This window comes from Raphanus sativus, unplaced genomic scaffold (assembly GCF_000801105.2).
Source record: "Raphanus sativus cultivar WK10039 unplaced genomic scaffold, ASM80110v3 Scaffold0083, whole genome shotgun sequence".
Taxonomy (NCBI): Eukaryota; Viridiplantae; Streptophyta; class Magnoliopsida; order Brassicales; family Brassicaceae; genus Raphanus; species Raphanus sativus.
Genome location: NW_026615405.1, coordinates 53,602 through 71,097, shown reverse-complemented (window position 1 = coordinate 71,097; position 17,496 = coordinate 53,602). Strand labels below are relative to the sequence as shown.

The 17,496-nt window shown below is 36.8% G+C and overlaps 4 protein-coding genes and 1 non-coding gene across 6 annotated transcripts; 3 read left to right on the top strand and 2 right to left on the bottom strand.

Moving 5' to 3' along the window:
* The first annotated feature begins 790 nt into the window (after window positions 1-790).
* Window positions 791-3,298, top strand: LOC108807486 (putative syntaxin-131). Its single transcript, XM_056995938.1, has 13 exons — window positions 791-918; window positions 1,024-1,076; window positions 1,369-1,473; window positions 1,585-1,690; window positions 1,789-1,877; window positions 1,961-2,034; window positions 2,113-2,155; window positions 2,230-2,290; window positions 2,388-2,413; window positions 2,499-2,576; window positions 2,671-2,751; window positions 2,842-2,907; window positions 2,995-3,298. Exons 2-13 carry the CDS (start codon window positions 1,059-1,061, stop codon window positions 3,169-3,171), a joined length of 924 nt encoding a protein of 307 aa, XP_056851918.1. The 5' UTR covers window positions 791-918; window positions 1,024-1,058; the 3' UTR covers window positions 3,172-3,298.
* An 80-nt stretch (window positions 3,299-3,378) lies between these two features.
* LOC108813393 (protein EMBRYO SAC DEVELOPMENT ARREST 30) lies at window positions 3,379-7,739 on the bottom strand. The gene is made up of 11 exons (XM_018585933.2): window positions 7,453-7,739; window positions 7,180-7,374; window positions 7,013-7,097; window positions 6,716-6,786; window positions 6,539-6,627; window positions 6,198-6,441; window positions 5,899-6,011; window positions 5,519-5,609; window positions 5,237-5,365; window positions 4,379-4,932; window positions 3,379-4,255 (listed from the first exon to the last, which is right to left on the bottom strand). Exons 2-11 carry the CDS (start codon window positions 7,342-7,344, stop codon window positions 3,826-3,828), a joined length of 1,971 nt encoding a protein of 656 aa, XP_018441435.1. The 5' UTR covers window positions 7,345-7,374; window positions 7,453-7,739; the 3' UTR covers window positions 3,379-3,825.
* A 2,416-nt stretch (window positions 7,740-10,155) lies between these two features.
* LOC108809086 (5'-adenylylsulfate reductase-like 5) lies at window positions 10,156-12,302 on the top strand. Its single transcript, XM_018581212.2, has 4 exons — window positions 10,156-10,459; window positions 10,866-11,050; window positions 11,315-11,439; window positions 11,527-12,302. Exons 1-4 carry the CDS (start codon window positions 10,292-10,294, stop codon window positions 11,952-11,954), a joined length of 906 nt encoding a protein of 301 aa, XP_018436714.1. The 5' UTR covers window positions 10,156-10,291; the 3' UTR covers window positions 11,955-12,302.
* A 943-nt stretch (window positions 12,303-13,245) lies between these two features.
* On the top strand, window positions 13,246-14,831 carry LOC130501034 (uncharacterized). 2 transcript variants are annotated; one of them, XM_056995932.1, is made up of 2 exons: window positions 13,246-14,194; window positions 14,474-14,831. In XM_056995932.1, the coding sequence occupies exons 1-2, from the start codon at window positions 13,532-13,534 to the stop codon at window positions 14,588-14,590; spliced, it is 780 nt and encodes a 259-aa protein (XP_056851912.1). In that variant the 5' UTR covers window positions 13,246-13,531; the 3' UTR covers window positions 14,591-14,831. The 2 variants fall into 2 exon arrangements, with proteins under 2 accessions (XP_056851912.1, XP_056851913.1); XM_056995933.1 differs by having other exon boundaries at window positions 13,257-14,194; window positions 14,477-14,831.
* A 2,391-nt stretch (window positions 14,832-17,222) lies between these two features.
* On the bottom strand, window positions 17,223-17,295 carry TRNAK-CUU (transfer RNA lysine (anticodon CUU)). Its single transcript has one exon. It is a non-coding gene; the product is annotated as a tRNA-Lys (tRNA).
* Window positions 17,296-17,496: the final 201 nt, after the last annotated feature.

Sequence of the window (17,496 nt, the reverse complement as noted above, 5' to 3'; positions counted from 1 at the left end):
GCAGATTCTTGATTCTCTTATAGCTTGCTTGAGTTCAGGACTGAGGGATCTGCCTTTCTTGATCTGACTATCTCTGAAAGTATTGATTCCCTTGCGGTCAAATTCATTAAACAAGTGGCTGAGAAACTTTTGACGGACGTCTGGACCTCTGAAGCTTGGGAACACATCGTATCCCCCCTGAGGAGAGACCAAAGAAGAAGAAAAAGAAAAATCCATAAGAGAGAATAAAGAGATATACTTTTGTTTTTCATGTAACAAGTCACAGTCATTCACAACTACTTATCTTCATCCCATAATGTCATTGTCAAACACATCGTTGACATTGAACAAGTCGCATTACTGTCTCTTCAGACGTGGAGGCGTGTCTTTAGAATATAATATATGATTGCTTAGTCTCGTTGCTTGGAAGATTCCTTTGCGGCTAGAGTATTAACCCTCGAATAACATATATAAGCAAACGCTGACAGCTCTAACTAGAGAATATTAACTGAAGTTTTATATGTGGAGGCGGGAAATGTGATGTGGCTATAATTCTAAAAACATGCGATTTTAGGTGTCCTTGTGCAGCAAGAAGGCTTTGAATACATACATTGTTTGTGTTTGATTTAATGCATGTAATAGATACACCACCCCCAGGATAAGAGAATTTGAGTAGTTATCTGTCATCAACCAGATTTACCAGTTTTTTTGTTGTTAAAAAGAATTACATTAAATATCAAAATAAGATCTTAACCGCTGACCCTAACCTTACGTGTCTAACAATCTTTTTTTTTTTGTGCTCTGGTTTATGCGGTAATGAAGCGCCTCCTCTCTTCTTCTCTTTAGATGATCTTTTTCTTATTAATTTCTATGATTAAAAAAGGAGAAAACAAAAGAGAAAGAGAACAAGAGAGATCTGGGTTTATCTGATAAAACCAGGTTTGCTTTCCTTCTTGAATGTTATTTAGGTTATATATCATTTTGCATGGAATATATGGAGTTTGGTTGATTGTTCAGCAAGTTTCTTTTTATCCTATCTTATAGATCTTCTTCTTCTTCTCTAACCAAGTTCTCCGACAATGAACGACCTCTTGAAGGTTTGTCTTTATCTTTTCCTTCCAACTTTTCTCCGTTTCCCTTTGGACATTACGTGATCACGACCATTTTTGTTCTAACTTCTGAGCCCCGCAATGTTTCCGTGTAGTTAAAATTAGAAACTCGTAGGGCTCTTTGCTTGAGTTACAAGTTTTTGTATGATATGACGTCTCATTACAATTTCTCAAACATTAATCGTTTATATAGAAACAGAATCATCCAATAAATCTTGAGATTTACATGGGATTTAATGGAGGAAATATATAGTAAGATGATGATGTTAACATTGGACAGGGTTCGTCAGAGTTCTCGAGAGATCGATCTAATAGAAGCGACATTGAGTCAGCACATGGACCAGGTAACTCTGGAGATCTCGGCCTTGCTGGTTTCTTCAAAAAGGTATACTTAACATCCCTCTTTAACTTTTTTCAAGAAAAAAAAAAACATCCCTCTTTAACCCTTCTCAATCTGTGTCAAATGTGTATATTGAGATCATTACTAACTGTTTAGGTCGGAGAAATCGATAACCAATATGAGAAGCTTGACAAGCATCTCAAGAAGCTTCAAGCGGCACACGAGGAGACTAAAGCCGTCACTAAGGGTCCTGCAATGAAATGTACGATTTCGAATTTTAAAACTTAGAGACAAGTTCTTGATTCAAGATTTAGATGAATTGAAATATGGCTTCTCTCTAATGTTTTTCTTGTTCTGTAGCAATCAAGCAGAGGATGGAGAGAGATGTTGATGAAGTTGGAAGAATCTCTCGCTTCATCAAAGGAAAGATCGAAGAACTTGATAGAGAGGTTAGGCTTAGAGATGAATACATTGTTGATTCTGTTGATGTGATCTGGTCCTCTTTGTTTAAGACCTGAATTAATTTGTATAGAATCTAGAGAACCGGAGTAAACCAGGTTGTGGGAAAGGAACTGGAGTAGACAGAACAAGAACAGCCACAACAATGTGAGTTTTTGTTTCCTGAATCTATTGCTATGCTTCAAGATTATGTCTCTCCCAATGTGTAATTTGTTTTATCCGCAGAGCGATAAAGAAGAAGTTCAAGGACAAGATATCTGAATTCCAAGTAAGTTTTGAGAAGTGGCTCTTCAAAATCTCTAAGAAAGGTAGTCCTAAGCTTTTAAAGTTTGTTCACTGCAGACTCTAAGACAAAACATTCACCAAGAATACAGAGAAGTTGTAGAGAGGCGTGTGTTTACAGGTTTTAATTTGAGAATCTTATCTAAAGACTTAACTGTGTTTCATTGTTGATCTTCTGATAGCTATTTTTGTGTTGTTTTGATTCTTGACAATGGTAGTGACTGGGCAACGAGCTGATGAAGAGGCAAGAGCTTATAGTTGTTTTCTCAAGTTAAATCTACTGAATTGACTTTAGTATTGGCTCATGATAATCTCTTTGGGGTGTGTAGATGGTGGATAGATTGATTGAAACAGGAGACAGTGAGCAGATTTTTGAGAAAGCAATCATGGAGCAAGGACGAGGCCAGGTTAGTATTTATGTTTTAGGCAATAGAATGACTCCTTGTCCAACAAGACAACAGACGCGTGTACCACAAGTTAGGTTATCTTCTGGCTATGCAGATAATTGATACATTGGCTGAGATTCAAGAACGCCATGACGCTGTGAGAGATTTAGAGAAGAAACTCCTTGACCTTCAACAGGTAAACCTTGCTCTAATTTACCAAAACATGTCGATATTTTCGATAATGATTAACCGTCTGAATCTCTGTTTTTCTGTTTTTGGTTGGTAGGTGTTTCTTGATATGGCAGTGCTGGTGGATGCACAGGGAGAGATGCTAGACAACATAGAGAATATGGTAAACAGTCTCTCTTTCATTATCGTTTATGAAACCCTGAGATTAAATTTCTTCAAACCCCTTATTGCTCTGTTTCTACTCTAACAGGTCTCCAGCGCTGTGGATCATGTTCAATCCGGGAACAACCAACTAACAAAGGCACTAAAGAAACAGAAAAGTTCAAGGAAATGGATGTGCATTGCCATCCTCATCCTTCTTATCATCATCATCATTACCGTTGTCTCTGTTATCAAACCATGGACACAGAAACATGGTGGTGCTTAGGGTTCTCTTCTCCCTGCCCTGCTTCCGAAGCTTTTGTATACAACAGTTTAACATATACAATCAACGCATCAAAAATTATCCTTCCATTGTCATTAAGAAAATGTATTCTTCTGATTGGATCAATGAATGACTTAACTATTCTAATACCCATCTCAGTGACCATCCCAGTCTTATGAATATGAATGTGGAGCAATCAGGAGACAGCAATTGAATATTAAAACTGTTGAAATTTACTTTTATCTTTCATATCTGTAGTGTGTCAAACTCAAAAACAAATCCAGAAAACAAAAACTATTGTAGAAAAGGAGAAAAAAAAGAATCTGAATGAACCTTTATCAGATTTACAATGAATGTGGAAAAAACAAAGATACCTCCAGCTTCACATTTGCTTCATGGGAAGACCTCAGAGAGGGATGAAGCATAATGCTCGTCCTTTGCTGCGTCTAGTCATCCTTGGCTGCATAAGGGAGGCGCTTGGAGGCAATACCAATATCTTTGAGAAAGCTTTGACGTATATAGAGTATGCAACTAATTTGCAAGGAACTACTACAAAAGAATAAAACTAAAAGCTTATTCTCAGTAACTGTAGAAAACAAGAAAAAAAAAACCTCCGTTTGTTTGCTTCTTCGCCTTATCGACATTGTTGTCACAGTGCTAGTCATTGGGATCCCATTCTTCATCCTGGTCAAAAGCCGAAGCCACCTTACTCTTCGCAAATTCTTCATCGGTTTCTGACTGTTCAGTGAGAAGGTCATGTTCATAATCAGGCTGATCACCATCATCGGTTTTACTCTTTTCCACCCCAGCTGATTTCATCCATTTAGGACATTCATCCTCACCTCCATAGAGAAATCTGCCGTCATCACTTCGTATTTGTCTGGAATCTTCAAGGGGAGATGTTCTGCATGAGCATTCAGGAAGTGGATGTGAAAGAAACAACCTGGGTTTCGAAAACATAGACTGCCTGATAATCCCACTTTCACCCAAACTTGAGTTAAGATGTTCCCTCACACGAACTGTCCAGTTACGGTTGGGATGGTACATGTCCTCACGTGTAATGTTGAAAAGTTGTTGAATAACTTTCCTGATTGAGAAAAAAAAATCAGCAAACAGCCATTAATTAAGTAGTGAGCTAAAGCCAACAAGATCTATATCAGTTTGAACTATCAAATGCATTCATTAGCTGTCGAGTAATAAACTTTCTTACCTGTCCAGTCTATATGTTCGTGACGAGGGTCTTTCGTAGAGCCTCTGACCCATCACCAAACTTGAAAAATCTGGCAGCCCACTACCATCGTTGTTGAAACCAGGGAGAAACACATCAGCTTCTACAGATACAACGAAGTCAAGTGCATCCCACAGTAGCCTGTGTGCTTGATTCCTAAGATCCATAGGTGAAGGTGTTGGTTCTGTATCATTCTCTGTAAGCCAACCATACCACCCTTCTTTTTCGTGCTGGTAGATAGGTCTGTCTGGAGGAGGAGGGAGAGGTCTAGGCCGAGGACCTGCCTTGTTCCACTCCACTTTGAGCTGCTTATCGCTTTTTCTATGAGGCATTTTGTATGTACTTTCTGGAAGAGGCGTCTCAGGACCAACCAATTCTGATAATTCTTCTGTACTGCATAAAGAAGTTCGATCAACTAAGTGAGGGAACATGGCACGCAGAGGGATCAAAACACGTTGGCCGCCAAACATTTCGGAACCAGCTAAGTATATAATAGCTTTTTGAGAATAACCCAATGCTTTCAAAAGAATTCCAACCTGCAATATTTCGATACCAATACACTCTTAGCATCACAAAAGCAAATGCAGTTCCATCAGAACAGCAGTAAGGAAATGTCTAATTGGTATATTTGAAGGGGTGTTCAGACTTGGAAACAGTTCGTTACATATCAACTACATGTAGACGTCGAAACTTATGAAGCTTTCAAACACACAGACATGTTTCCAGGGCAGGCTCAGCTTTCAAGAGACAAAATGAAGGCGGACAGAGAAGGTATAAAGATATAAAAATGTGTCCATATTAGGCTTTTGTAGCATAATCTGAGAGAAGTCTGGGTTCTACCTCTTCTGGCATGAGAGGACATAAGCCATTGTCCCTGCGTAAGTGTGAGTCTACAATAAGTTCTTCTGAAATAAACTTCTGCCTGATCATCTGAGCCCGCCGATACTGAATGAGTTCACTGTGGAGATCCTTTAAAATAGAAACGGTGATGTGAGAAACCAATTCCACCGTTTAAAATACTTCTCATGTAACTTTAGCGCAAAGGGTAGAGATTAAAAAGCGTATCTTATATAACACTTTTACTATCAACAAATGCAGATGGAGAAGGTTGGAAACTTTTACCTGGAAAAGCTCAGCACAACCATGATATGCCAATTTGTCCCTCACTAATCCAGGATGATAAGCTAGGAAGGGTTGACCTGATCTACGTAACCTGGCAATGTCAGGGAAGCGCGGTTATTACAGAGTAATGTACAAATCGTGAGATAAGTATAGTGGCTTTTAGTTATGTAGTACTCCACATCACGGTTCCAAGCTAAGTTAAAAAGGGCAAACCGTGTCCCACTTATTTATTAGTGTTCCCAGCTACGTACCCCATGATTAAAGAAACAAAAGCTTAGCATGTAATTTTCTTTCCCTCCTTCAATAATCAAGAGCCATAACTATCTCCTGTTCTAGTCCCTTTCACCAATTGAATTTCCAAGTGCAAGTATCACAAGTACCTGTCAACCATCTTCTTGCCCAGCGCCTGGATTTCTGAGCGAAGCTGGAGGGCGTGGAAGGCAACTCTGCACCTTAGTCTTTGAAGTTCAGGCATTGAAGCTGTCAAAGTTGACTGAAAACAAGGTAGCTTTGTTGAGGATAAAACACTTTGTTATCCACTATAATAGCTTCTTACATTTAAACAACCAAAATATGATATGACGAGTAATGGTAGTTTGCAAGCAGAAAGATATCTACTGATTTATCAGTGCATGCAAGAAAAATCACTCTTAAGGGAGACAAAAAAGACACGCATTACCTGCAAGCATCCCCCATCGGAGACGACCAATCCAATAACACCAGCTTTCTTTAACTTTGGCAATACATCCTCGAGGTAAAATTTTGCTGATGCAGAGTTTTTGGGCTTAAAAAGAGGAAACTCATTCCTTTTCCTTGCGGCTTTCAGGCTCTCAGGGAGGGCCTTGGCAATGATAACATCATTTTTGAGAAAGGATATAAACTGCTCTTCATCAAAAAGATAGGAGAAACTCTTGAACTTGTTGCTGCACACCATGTAAAAAAATACACTAAGAGTAAACACAAGTCTGATACGAAGGCAAAGAAAGATGCTTCAACAGAACACAGAGTTTAGGGGGGTACCTGATGCCTTTAGAGCGAAGACTTTCTTGAAGCTCTGGAATGATAAGAGTAGCATTTAGAAGCCTGGAGATGGTGACAAGATCACATATCTAGAAAATTTGACAAAGATGTCATCAACATGAATAAACAGAAAAAAATAAACATGAATCTCAAAGTATCAAGTCAAGCGATACATACAGAAGATCTGATCTTGTCAAATCCACCAAATATCTTTGCGTAAATGAAGCCGTTGTTTGTTGAACTGGGCGCTGCAAAGAGAAAGCATCAAGAAATATAAACAAAAATCCAAATATTCCAATGATATTTTTTTTAAAAAATCACAAAAGACTCCAAGAGGCTTCTCATGTTCAAACAAGTATCAAACACAGAATACAACATCCATAATGGCTCTCAGTGGTTTGATGCAAAGAAAGACCAATACAGAACAGAACACATATCACAAAGAATAGTAGGACATAGTAGTAGTAGTAGTACCAGGATAACTAGTTCTTGGATTGGCATAAGGCTGCAAGGCCTCTAACGTTTTAACAGGCCGCCACAAGTGCTTATTTCTAAAATCCTACAACAGTGAACAAACACTTAAAACAAACATTCTCCAAACTAAAACCAATACTCAATTCCCATTTTTTAATAATACAAACCTGAGCACCTAACAAAGAATCAAAATCTTGCCAAAGGGTGCCTCTGGCATAAGAAGCCAACTGCGCAGATGAAGACTTTGTGATGGAGAGATGAACAAGGAGAGATCCCACTGATAAGATGAGCACCAAGAGCGCAATCCATTTTATCCTCGATCTGAACACCATCCCCAGCTCCTTTCTCTAACCAAAACAACCCTAAAAAAAATCCAAAAACATCAAATTTGGAATCACACCGACAACTGTAATTTATTTATTTATTTATCAGTTGCATACCCAATTAAAGGCGAGATCCAAGATCATTTAGCTGAAACAGTCTTCGAATTGCAGGAGCACGCTTTAGGATCTGATCAGAAAAAAACTGGAGATATATGTCTCCGCATCGAAGTTTCCAGGGGGAAGCAAACAAGCAACCCGTGCGGGGGGTGGGGGAGTCAGTAGTTGAATTCAATTTTGAGTCAGATCCAGAGAGACAGCTCACTGACACATTCCCAGAACTCGAAGAAACGCAATTTAATATGAAATTTTAATATTTCTCCTGCGAGACAGAAGAGAGAGAGAGAGAGACAAAGTCTGCATCTTTTTATATATGAACACTCACACTGTACTACTACTATTCGGTTTACTATTCTCGGTTTAATCTACATAATCTCCAATCTTATCATCGGGTTAATATTTGTCTCGGTTCTGTACGGTTTAGTTTGACTGAAACCAACAACCTTGGCCTCCAAACCCATTTTTTTGCCGGTACAAACAAAAAAGAAACATATACCGGATCTTGCTAATCCACACGGTATGGTGGTTTAGGTATAAACCCGGTTTGGGTATTTATTTGATCATGATTCTCTGATTCTGTAGATAAACATTAAAAAATCTTTTAGATTTTCCAGTGTATACCAGTTAGTTGTTAAACATATCTGAAAGATATTTTTGTTTGATTCCATCCTTCATTACACAAAACTGGCATTTACATTGAATTTTCTAATCTTTCTGATCATATCTTTCATATAAAGAAAGATGAATTTATATCTACAGTATAAAATGTTTTCCAGATGATGATCATCATTCTTGGATGATTAAAATCGAGTTCTTCTTCAGCTTTACTTAGAAGAGCTTGAAACAAAGGCTGGCTCAAGTAAGAGACTGGCACAATGTATCTCTGCTTCTTCTTCTGGTTGCCCTTTTACTAAAGCCATGTTTCTTTTCTGAAATGAAAGAGTTTAAAGTTCTTTGGATTGCGTGTTGTTGCTGATCGTATGAAGATGTTGATTCTCCTTTGGGTCTGTATATATATAAAGAGCTATCAAGTGTTTTTTGTTGGACATACAAGAATAGTGTTTCACATGGTTATGCTTTTACTAGATGCTATAATTTAGATATTGGCATATGCTCTTGTTTCTTCATGTTTCACAGTGAGTCTTTTGTCCTTTTCTCTGGTTGAAACTGAGTTATCATTACAAAATCTTTCTACTAGAGGCAAAAACATATGTGGGGACACTCTTATGAAAGATGAAAATAGTATCACATGCCAATGCTATAAAAGGGAAGTTATATGGCTAAAGTTTTTGTCTCTTTCTCTTTGTGGTACTGATATGATCGTGAAATGAACACAATCATAATAGATCAATGGAGGATCCCAAATGTCACTGTTGGAGAAAAAGTCATATGGTTGATTTGATGAGAAACAAAGTCATTTCACATCATCAGGTGCAGATATAGTGTTTTTGTCTTCACTATAAAACAGAGTAATTAAGAAAAGACACTAGTAAAAAAAGTCATTAGGTAGCAAAAATGTCTATGTTAATTATCCTTAACTATGTGGAGATTTAAAGGGGTTAAGCTGTGTTAGTGTTACGTTTGAGAGAGAGCAAGAAAGACATAAAAGAAGATTAGTTGTTCCATCTTTGTTCTTAAGACACACTCAGTTTCACCAACAGACAAAGAAATATCTCTGACACAGGGATCACATTTTTGTATATTCAGCAACAAGATCACATGTAATTTAAGGCCATAGAAGAAGCTTGGAAAGTTCGTCTGAGGTGATACTTTAAATATGATTTAGAGAGACTTTGCATGGATTTTATTGGGGTAACGATAGAATGCAAACGGTCAAGGTGTATCAATTTTTACCTTTCCAGACTTGGATTTGGTCTTCTTTATTTCATTAAACATGGTAACAAAATCTCAATTCAGTCTTATCAAACTAAATAATACGATCATGATTTTCTTTTCATCTATAAAAACGGTTCAACAATAGCTACAAACAATCTTCGATAACACCTTCTTCAGCATCATCATATTGTAATGAAAACATCATCAGTGAAGTTTGCTTTTGTTTTCTTCTTCGCCATTACATCGGGTAAAATTCATTTTTAACATGTAGTATTAGTTATTTACAATGCGAATTTTATTATAACATATATAAATATTGGTATTGTAGTGATGAGTATAGTAGCAGTTCCAGATGTTGAAGCAAAACAGTTAGCGTCAGAAGAAGCTCCTTACGTTTTGTTGCATCGTGAAGGTTCTTCACCCGAAGAAGCTCCACAAAAGTTTAGATTTAAATGCGACACACCTAGGTGTAAAATAATTTGTACCATTCGATGTTTTTGTATATGCTAAAACAACATAAGGCATATGTATTCACAGATAAAATAAATAAAAAACTTAGTTGTTTGCATACATTGAACAGAATCCCTAGCATGTTTTCGACCCAAAATGATCGCAATTCGCACATTATTAAAAGTTGTATTAATTTACAATATAACATGAACAAATCTGAAGAATATCGTTGACTTGTATTTGACCAGTGGACTATATTGAGCCGTTTTGGGCTGAAATAAGGCTTTTGATGTTTTGAGAGGCCCGTATGTTCTTTTAAACCCAAATCGCAACACTTGGAGAGAGAGACAGAGGTGGGTCCCACTAGATTATATCTTGTCCTAATATGAAAAATTAATTAAAATTGGGGAAAAAGACAAAAGGTATAGAAAAGATCCGGGATTTGCCCCAATTCGTTGAGACATTAGGTTTTGTTTCTTCACCAATTTCATTATCTTTTATAAACCATTCTGTTCGATTCAACCTTTTCTTCCTCCTCGAATCACCCTCCGCCATGGATTCTCGTGTTCCGTTTCTTCTCCTCATCATAGCTGTCTCATCATGCTTCCCTTCTGGGTTCGCTTCATCATCGCCGTCGGTTTGCAATCACGAATTCGAGCTGTTCCGGTTTGATTTAGACTCCAAGTGCCCTCCTTCTATGTATCCAACTCCTCCTATCGAGGTCAGTCTCTCTCTCCTTTAGGGTTTTGTTTGAATGCGTGTACGCCAATTCAATCTTTAAGCTTTCGTCACGTTTGCTTTTATGCGTTAGGTGATCACCAAATGATTTATTTCGGAATTAATAATTGAATTACGAACAATTAGATCTTTTTTGATAATCCTCTTTTTTTTTTCTTTTTTAAGTTTGTGTTATTAGTGTTAAATTCAAATTATTAGTCCATTACTTTTGAAATTTACTTAAGACATGTGATTAATTATGTTTGGTTGTTGTGTAGTAGCTCTGTCTAGTGTCTGCAGAGATCATTTAACAAATTTTTAAAATAGGTGTCTTAAGCGATAAAATTGGATTTTGAAGCTTTTATTTGTAATTTGTAACTAAAGCAGTGTATAAATTTTGCAATGTGCAGGTAGATGGAGACTCACTGGACAGGTTAATGGCTTTGAATCATGATGGAAATGCTTATGTGTCTGTGCTCTTCTATGCTTCCTGGTGCCCCTTCTCACGTGCTCTGCGCCCTAAGTTTGATATGTTGAGTTCCATGTTCCCTCAGATACAACACCTAGCTGTGGAGCATTCTCAAGCACTACCATCGTAAGAAACCTACTTATTAATCTTTCTTGAAAGACTAGATAGTCTATTTCCATGTTATTTAGTATATAGCTAGGAAGTGGATTAAATAGCTCACATTAAAAAAAATATTGGAAATAACATCTTACATTTTATTTACAAAAGTTCATTTGATTTATATACTAGGTTAGTTAATTCATCATTTTTTGTGTGATTGTCTCATTAGTGTGGTTGGCCATTTTTTCGTTTTTGTCTTACTAAATGATTTTATTTATTGATTTGTTGCAGTGTCTTTTCAAGGTATGGTATCCATAGCCTACCTTCAATCCTGATGGTTAATCAATCTTCAAAAGCGCGGTACCATGGTAGAAAGGATCTTACATCCCTGATTGAGTTTTATGAGGAATCAACAGGTGATTCGCTATAGCCTATTGCACGTTTCAATTTGAAAAAAAAAATTAATCAATAATAACTGATTATTCTTTTGTTTTTTTTTTCAGGTCTCAAACCTGTCCAGTATGTGGCTGAAGCGGAAGCAACAACCAGCTTAGACGCTAGAGATGGTAACCTGATCACATGGTTACGCAAAGGGACTTCTATTAGTGAAGTATACAAACAAGATCCATTCTTGGTGCTAAGTCTGCTGTTTATCTGTGTACAAATTGCAATCCATGTCTTTCCCATGGCAGAACCTCGTTTGAAAGCGTTGTGGGCTTCTTATGTTCCCAATCTGAACCTGGAAAGATTTGGAGAGGTAAGCCAAGTGTTCAGCCGTGCTATTCACATGGTAGATGTGAGGAGGCTGTGGTTGAAACTAACGCTCGTCAAAACAAGGAGCTTCCATGAAAGGGCAAAGAACGCTCGAGCTTGGGCTTCATCGCTAGCATCTGTCTCTCTAGGCCAAACTTCATCAAACCAGTCCTCTTGATCCCTAAGGGTGAAAAGACAAATCCCCTTGAGTGTGTGTTCTGGAGTTCTTAGAGTTCCCTCTAATGAAAGGTTTGTGGGACTTTTGAGTTTAGTTTGTATGCATCAAAAGCATGTAAATCCAGGAACAGCTTGGCTTACGTTTGTGAATATCTTTCTCTCTTTTTGGTTTTATAAAAGTGTTGAGATGTCTGTTTTTGACCTCATTTCTTTTACTGAATAATTTGGCTAAAATTCGTCTTAATCCTCAGGGTTACTTTGAGTTGTAATGTTTTTGTATTGCCTTTGAGAGTGTGATCCAGCTCAATTGCTGCCTTTTTTCTTACCTTTCTACATTGATCTCTTATTATTTTCCTTTTTCTTACAAGTGGAGATTCATGAGTTTTGGAACTTAAAAGACTAGATATAATGAGCTATGTAACAGATGTATTAGTGCCCTGATATATCATTCCATATAATGAGCTATTCATTAGTGCCTGATGTATCATTCCATATATTAACCGAAAATATGAGCTTAAGTGTTGACAAGAGAGTGGGGGAATGTAGATTCATCACCATCTCGTTCCTCTGCAGCAAGAGCTATAGTTGAGTATCTGCGGTTTGGCTCCCATACATAGCATTTTATGAATGTTACAAAGCAGAAACGTATGTAACATCAAACTATGTAATTCTCCATTCTTTTAGTACTAGTGACATTTAGATCTAAAGATTCATCGTAATCCCCTTACAGCCTTATTACAAACATGGATATCATCAATAAAGCTAAACCTTATCCAAAACTTAATTATCGTTTAGCTAAGTATAAGTAAATACATATGTAACCGACTCAAGTTTTTATTTCATTTTGTTTGAATAAGCTAATATTAACAACATAAAAAACTTTTAACAACGAAACAACAACTTCAAACTTGTTACTAAAAATATAGAAATCGATTGATTTCTAACCGAAAATACAGTCACCAAAACGATAGTTTGAATTTATCTAGGGTTGGGTTATAAAAAATTCTAAAATATCGAAGAGGACTTGATCATGGTGGAAGTACTAAAAGGACCTTGTCAACGAAGGCAATCAATAGTTCTTGAAACGGGTCCCAAGAGGACCACTTCTTCTTTTGATATCACTTCATTGCGTTAGATAAGCTCTACCTCACTTTCAAAAATGAATAAATTCAAAAATAAATTCATTTACATGTTCTGTACAAGTATATCTGTGTCAACTTCAACTGATATCAATCCATGTCTATCTATATACATGATATTTTTTTTCTTCCCAAATTTATGAGCTTATTAATAATACTATCATACGCGTTTCAATTAGCTTTTTCCAAGCATCTTGTGTGTATTTGTAAACAATCCAAGAAGAAAAAGTAAAAATTTAAAAAGTCTCAAATCTTAAGTCATTTTTTATTGAAAGCATTATTCAATTATGATTAATCCAAACATTCTTTGAATCTTCTATCCTCTCTTCTATAATAATGATCTTATACCCACTTCACATGGTAGAGAGGATACACAAACCCCACTTGGCTCCCAATAATTCAAAAGATCTCACTTTCTCAAATTCTGACCGAGGCTCCAATGAGATCGGCTCAAGAAGAGATGGATCTTGAGGAATGGGAGTTACTCCCCAGTCCCAAGAACAGCTTCAAGGATCTTGATCACGACGAGGATCATCATGGAGACATGGTTATGGACTACTTCCTCTGTCCATCTGCTCAACAAGAACCTCTCCACAAGATAGAGTCTCCTCCAAGATCCAAAGTGATCCCCACAAAGCTCCTCCAAGTTCCCATAGCTTGGGAACCCGTGTTGGATCACGAGAACAAGAAGATATCTAATGACCCGGATCCAACACAAACCCTTTTGACGGACTCTGTTCTGTCACCAACAGTATCCTTCAAGAAAACGAAGGAAACCGAATTTGCCGACATGAAAGTGGACCCACCAGCAAGGATCACGAGTCCTGTGTCTCTGATCGATGCTGCGAAACCCTCTGATTCCGAAGGAAGTGATGACGTGCGAGAGAAGAAAGAAGATGATGATGTGAGGAGTGATCATGGTGGTGGTGAGAAGGCTAATCTGTGGAAGATTGGTCTGAATGGGATCGGAGCAATATGCTCTTTTGGTGTTGCAGCAGCTGCAGCTACCGTGTGTGTCTTATTCCTCGGACACAACGACATCAAAGTTTGTAAGAACAAAAACCACAAACTTAGGTTTCAGATTTACTCCGATGATAACAAGGTAACTCGTCATGAACATTGCAATCTTTATTTTTTTTTAAAATATATTCAAGAACCTGTGATTAGATGAGTGGTAACTTTTAATTAAACAATAGAAAAACTATTGAATATTTTAATACAAACCAAAAGATAAGGTCAAGCTTACGTGTTGAAGTGAACATTCTCTATAGTTAAAGAGATTGATTCTTGTTTTAGCTTGTGCCAACGTTAAACTTTCAAGGAAACAATTTCTTGGTCTAATATTTTTTTTAAATATACATATTTATTGGTGGACGTGTAGCAGATGAGGGAAGCTGTGAATCATGCAACAAAGGTCAATGAAGCAATCTTTGCCATGAAAGGTGTTCCTGTCGTAAGAGCTCAAATATCTTTTGGAGGTTACTACGATGGACTTTGAATCTCAGCCATCCATAATCCTCTATGGAATCATGGGGTCAGCTCGAGCCTACATCACCCACCAGCTTCTTCATAAGTTCAATAGTTTTTTTTTAAAGCATAAGTTCAATAGTTAATAGCGACAGCGTGCATGCATGATTATTGTCTATAAACTTTGTAAATTAACTTATTTTGTTATAAAAATCAGATTTGTTAATATATCATTGTAAAAGTTCAAGTAAATTTTAATCGTCATTGAGGAACTCAAATATCTTTGTGTGAGTGTGTTTTATAACTTTCATTGTCGTTTTTATAACAAATGAAATCTCATTACTAGCTGAGAAAGTTTGCTATTATATGATGATCGGGTAATTGGTTTGCTAGACGGGTTAAAACTTATTTCTAACGTTCTGATCAATTTTGGACGATCGTTCTCAAGGAGGCCTCAACTATACTCATTTGTAAGGTCCATACCATAAATATATTAACCAAATTGATTTAATAAATATATCTCATTCCATGTCATTCAACTTTCAGTTTAGTTATACTATGTAAAGTTTTTATTTATTTTTCGAATTGGCTTTTGCAAGTTTGCCCAAGCCATTTGTTATATACATGGGTGTTATGACTTGTTAACCTTTGTATGATCAAGTTAGATCCATCATCCACATACTCTTAGTATATATTTTTTTCTGGGACAAATGGGATTTATGTAGTTGCGGAAAGAAAATTTCAATAAAAGACCAGGAAAACATGATTAACAGCCAAAAAAAAAACAAAATAAAGGGCCTTTGTTGTGGAAAGATATCATCGTAGCTACTAGCTAGCAATGGTTTCTAAAAACCACAAGGAAATTACAAGTTCTAAGAGACGAGGAGGAGAAGGAAGAGTGGCAAAAACGTTGAAATCAAAACTCAAGTGAGAGGCAATAGTTTGAGGTAGTCTTCCGCCTGATAACAAACTCAATTTGAATCTCTTGTTTTTCTTCCAGCTTGGTCCATATAAAAGCGTGCGTCTTTCCCGCGTCTCTTCTTAATATGTAAATGGTCACTTTTTTAGGTGCATGTATTCTTTCTTTGCACCCAGCACACCCACCTCTGAGAAGAGGTTCACCAGTGAGAAACGACATCAAACTAACAAACCCAACTTTCTCCCGGGGAAGAGGAGGATCTCGAACAACAGTATCTTTCCCAAGGTTCTCGTCGAAAACTCGACGATAGCTCGCCGGAAGACTGTTGTTAGGATACTTGGGAGAATAAAAAAATATGTAAGCGATAAACTCGTCAGAGCAATCTTCACAAAGCTGTACATATTCAACATCTTGTTGTTTCCAGAGAGAACACCATCTTTTCGACAAAACGCTGGTAGCCGCAGCCTCTTTTGTTGGAAGCAATGACAAAATCTTCATCAATAAATCATCGGGTAGTTCACTGAGATTTTTCATATTCCTTTTGATTTTTTCGCATACTGAAGAACATCACACACACAGAAACATCAAGCAAACTTTGATCAGAAAACAAAAGTTTAGTTAGATCTTTTTGATGAAAATAAAACCAGAAAAAGGACCCCAAGTAATCAAATCAGGTTTAGTACCAAAGCTTTCTAAACTATAAAAAGAGAGTAATTCGCAGAGACTATTGTTATTAACGAAATCAAAGCAAGTTTAGTGCCAAACCTCCCTTATATGTGTGACGACCAAGTAAACCCGAATTCGCAGGGACTTGATTATATTGTTTTCCTGTTTAATAAGGTATCAAACATAGCTCTTTTGATTGACAAATTATATGGTTTCCTTTTTAAACATTGGGGAGAAATATGGAAGAGTTAAATTCGTGATTCCAACTTTACATTGTTTTCTAATTTTTAATTTGGAACATATTTCCTTTGTTTCAAAGAGAATAAAAAGAACATATTTCCTTTTTATACTTAATATGTAGTATTCTCATAATCTTTTGAGAAACACAATTATGAATCTTTTGGAGGTTACTACGATGGACTGAATCTCAGCCGTCCATAATTCTCTATGGAATCAAGGGGGTCAACTCGAGTCTACATCACCCACCAGCTTCTGCATAAGTTCTATAGTTTATAGCGTGCATGACTATTGTCTACAATTTTATAAAGTAACTTTTTGTTAAAATCAGATTTGTAAATAGATCATTAATTTCGCGTAATTTTAATTGTTGTGGATGAAGTCAAATATCTTTCCTTGTATGTTAACTTCATGGTCGTTTTTTCCTTTACAAAATTAAATCTCATTACTGGATGAGAAAGTTGGCTATTCTATGATCCAGTAACTGGTTTGCTAGATCAGTGGCGGTTCTAGATGAAAAGAAAACTAGAAAGTAATGAGATGAAAAGAAAACTAGAAAGTAGACCCAAGTAATCAAATCAAACCTTCCTGAACCCTCCTAAGTCGAGAACACCCAACGAGAGACTAAAAATTGAACAAGCTCATTAGGCTTAACCGAGTTCATTAAGTTTCTTCCTCGGTTAATAAGTAAATCAAGTTACAACTTACAAGTGAGTTGGTCTGAACTAGAGAATATAAAAGCCCATGCTCGTTATTAATTTACAAAAAAAAAAACTGACATTTTAGCCACTCTAAACCTAACTTTTTTTCCTGAAACAAAAAGTAATCTAAAGATGTCAATCGCCCACCGTGGGGCTCGAACCCACGACCACAAGGTTAAGAGCCTTGCGCTCTACCAACTGAGCTAGACGGGCTTGTTAACTGAACTTTATTTATTTTTTATCTGGTCAACCAAAGAGGTTGGATCAAATTTAGAAACACTAGGTTACGGTCAATGTTCTAACCAAATTTGTTATCTTCTTTTGGAAAGTGAAAAAGAAAGAAACTCTTGGTGGAAATCCACAGAAAGTTCAATTAATTAGTGGAAGCATAAATCATGGGAATCTCTTTCCAAA

What these genes read in the sequence shown, in the direction of transcription:
- LOC108813393 (XM_018585933.2), bottom strand. Translation starts at nt 7,344, where the DNA reads ATGGTGTTCAGATCGAGGATAAAATGGATTGCGCTCTTGGTGCTCATC. An exon ending in TCCAAGAACTAGTTATCCTG is followed by an intron (nt 6,787 to 7,012) that starts GTACTACTACTA and finishes TTCTCTTTGCAG; the next exon opens with CGCCCAGTTCAACAAACAAC. An exon ending in GTCCTCTCATGCCAGAAGAG is followed by an intron (nt 4,933 to 5,236) that starts GTAGAACCCAGA and finishes GAAATATTGCAG; the next exon opens with GTTGGAATTCTTTTGAAAGC.
- LOC108809086 (XM_018581212.2), top strand. Translation starts at nt 10,292, where the DNA reads ATGGATTCTCGTGTTCCGTTTCTTCTCCTCATCATAGCTGTCTCATCA. An exon ending in ATCCAACTCCTCCTATCGAG is followed by an intron (nt 10,460 to 10,865) that starts GTCAGTCTCTCT and finishes TGCAATGTGCAG; the next exon opens with GTAGATGGAGACTCACTGGA. An exon ending in GTTTTATGAGGAATCAACAG is followed by an intron (nt 11,440 to 11,526) that starts GTGATTCGCTAT and finishes TTTTTTTTTCAG; the next exon opens with GTCTCAAACCTGTCCAGTAT.
- LOC130501034 (XM_056995932.1), top strand. Translation starts at nt 13,532, where the DNA reads ATGAGATCGGCTCAAGAAGAGATGGATCTTGAGGAATGGGAGTTACTC. An exon ending in TTTACTCCGATGATAACAAG is followed by an intron (nt 14,195 to 14,473) that starts GTAACTCGTCAT and finishes GTGGACGTGTAG; the next exon opens with CAGATGAGGGAAGCTGTGAA.
- LOC108807486 (XM_056995938.1), top strand. An exon ending in ACAAGAACAGCCACAACAAT is followed by an intron (nt 2,035 to 2,112) that starts GTGAGTTTTTGT and finishes TTTTATCCGCAG; the next exon opens with AGCGATAAAGAAGAAGTTCA. An exon ending in TGGAGCAAGGACGAGGCCAG is followed by an intron (nt 2,577 to 2,670) that starts GTTAGTATTTAT and finishes CTGGCTATGCAG; the next exon opens with ATAATTGATACATTGGCTGA.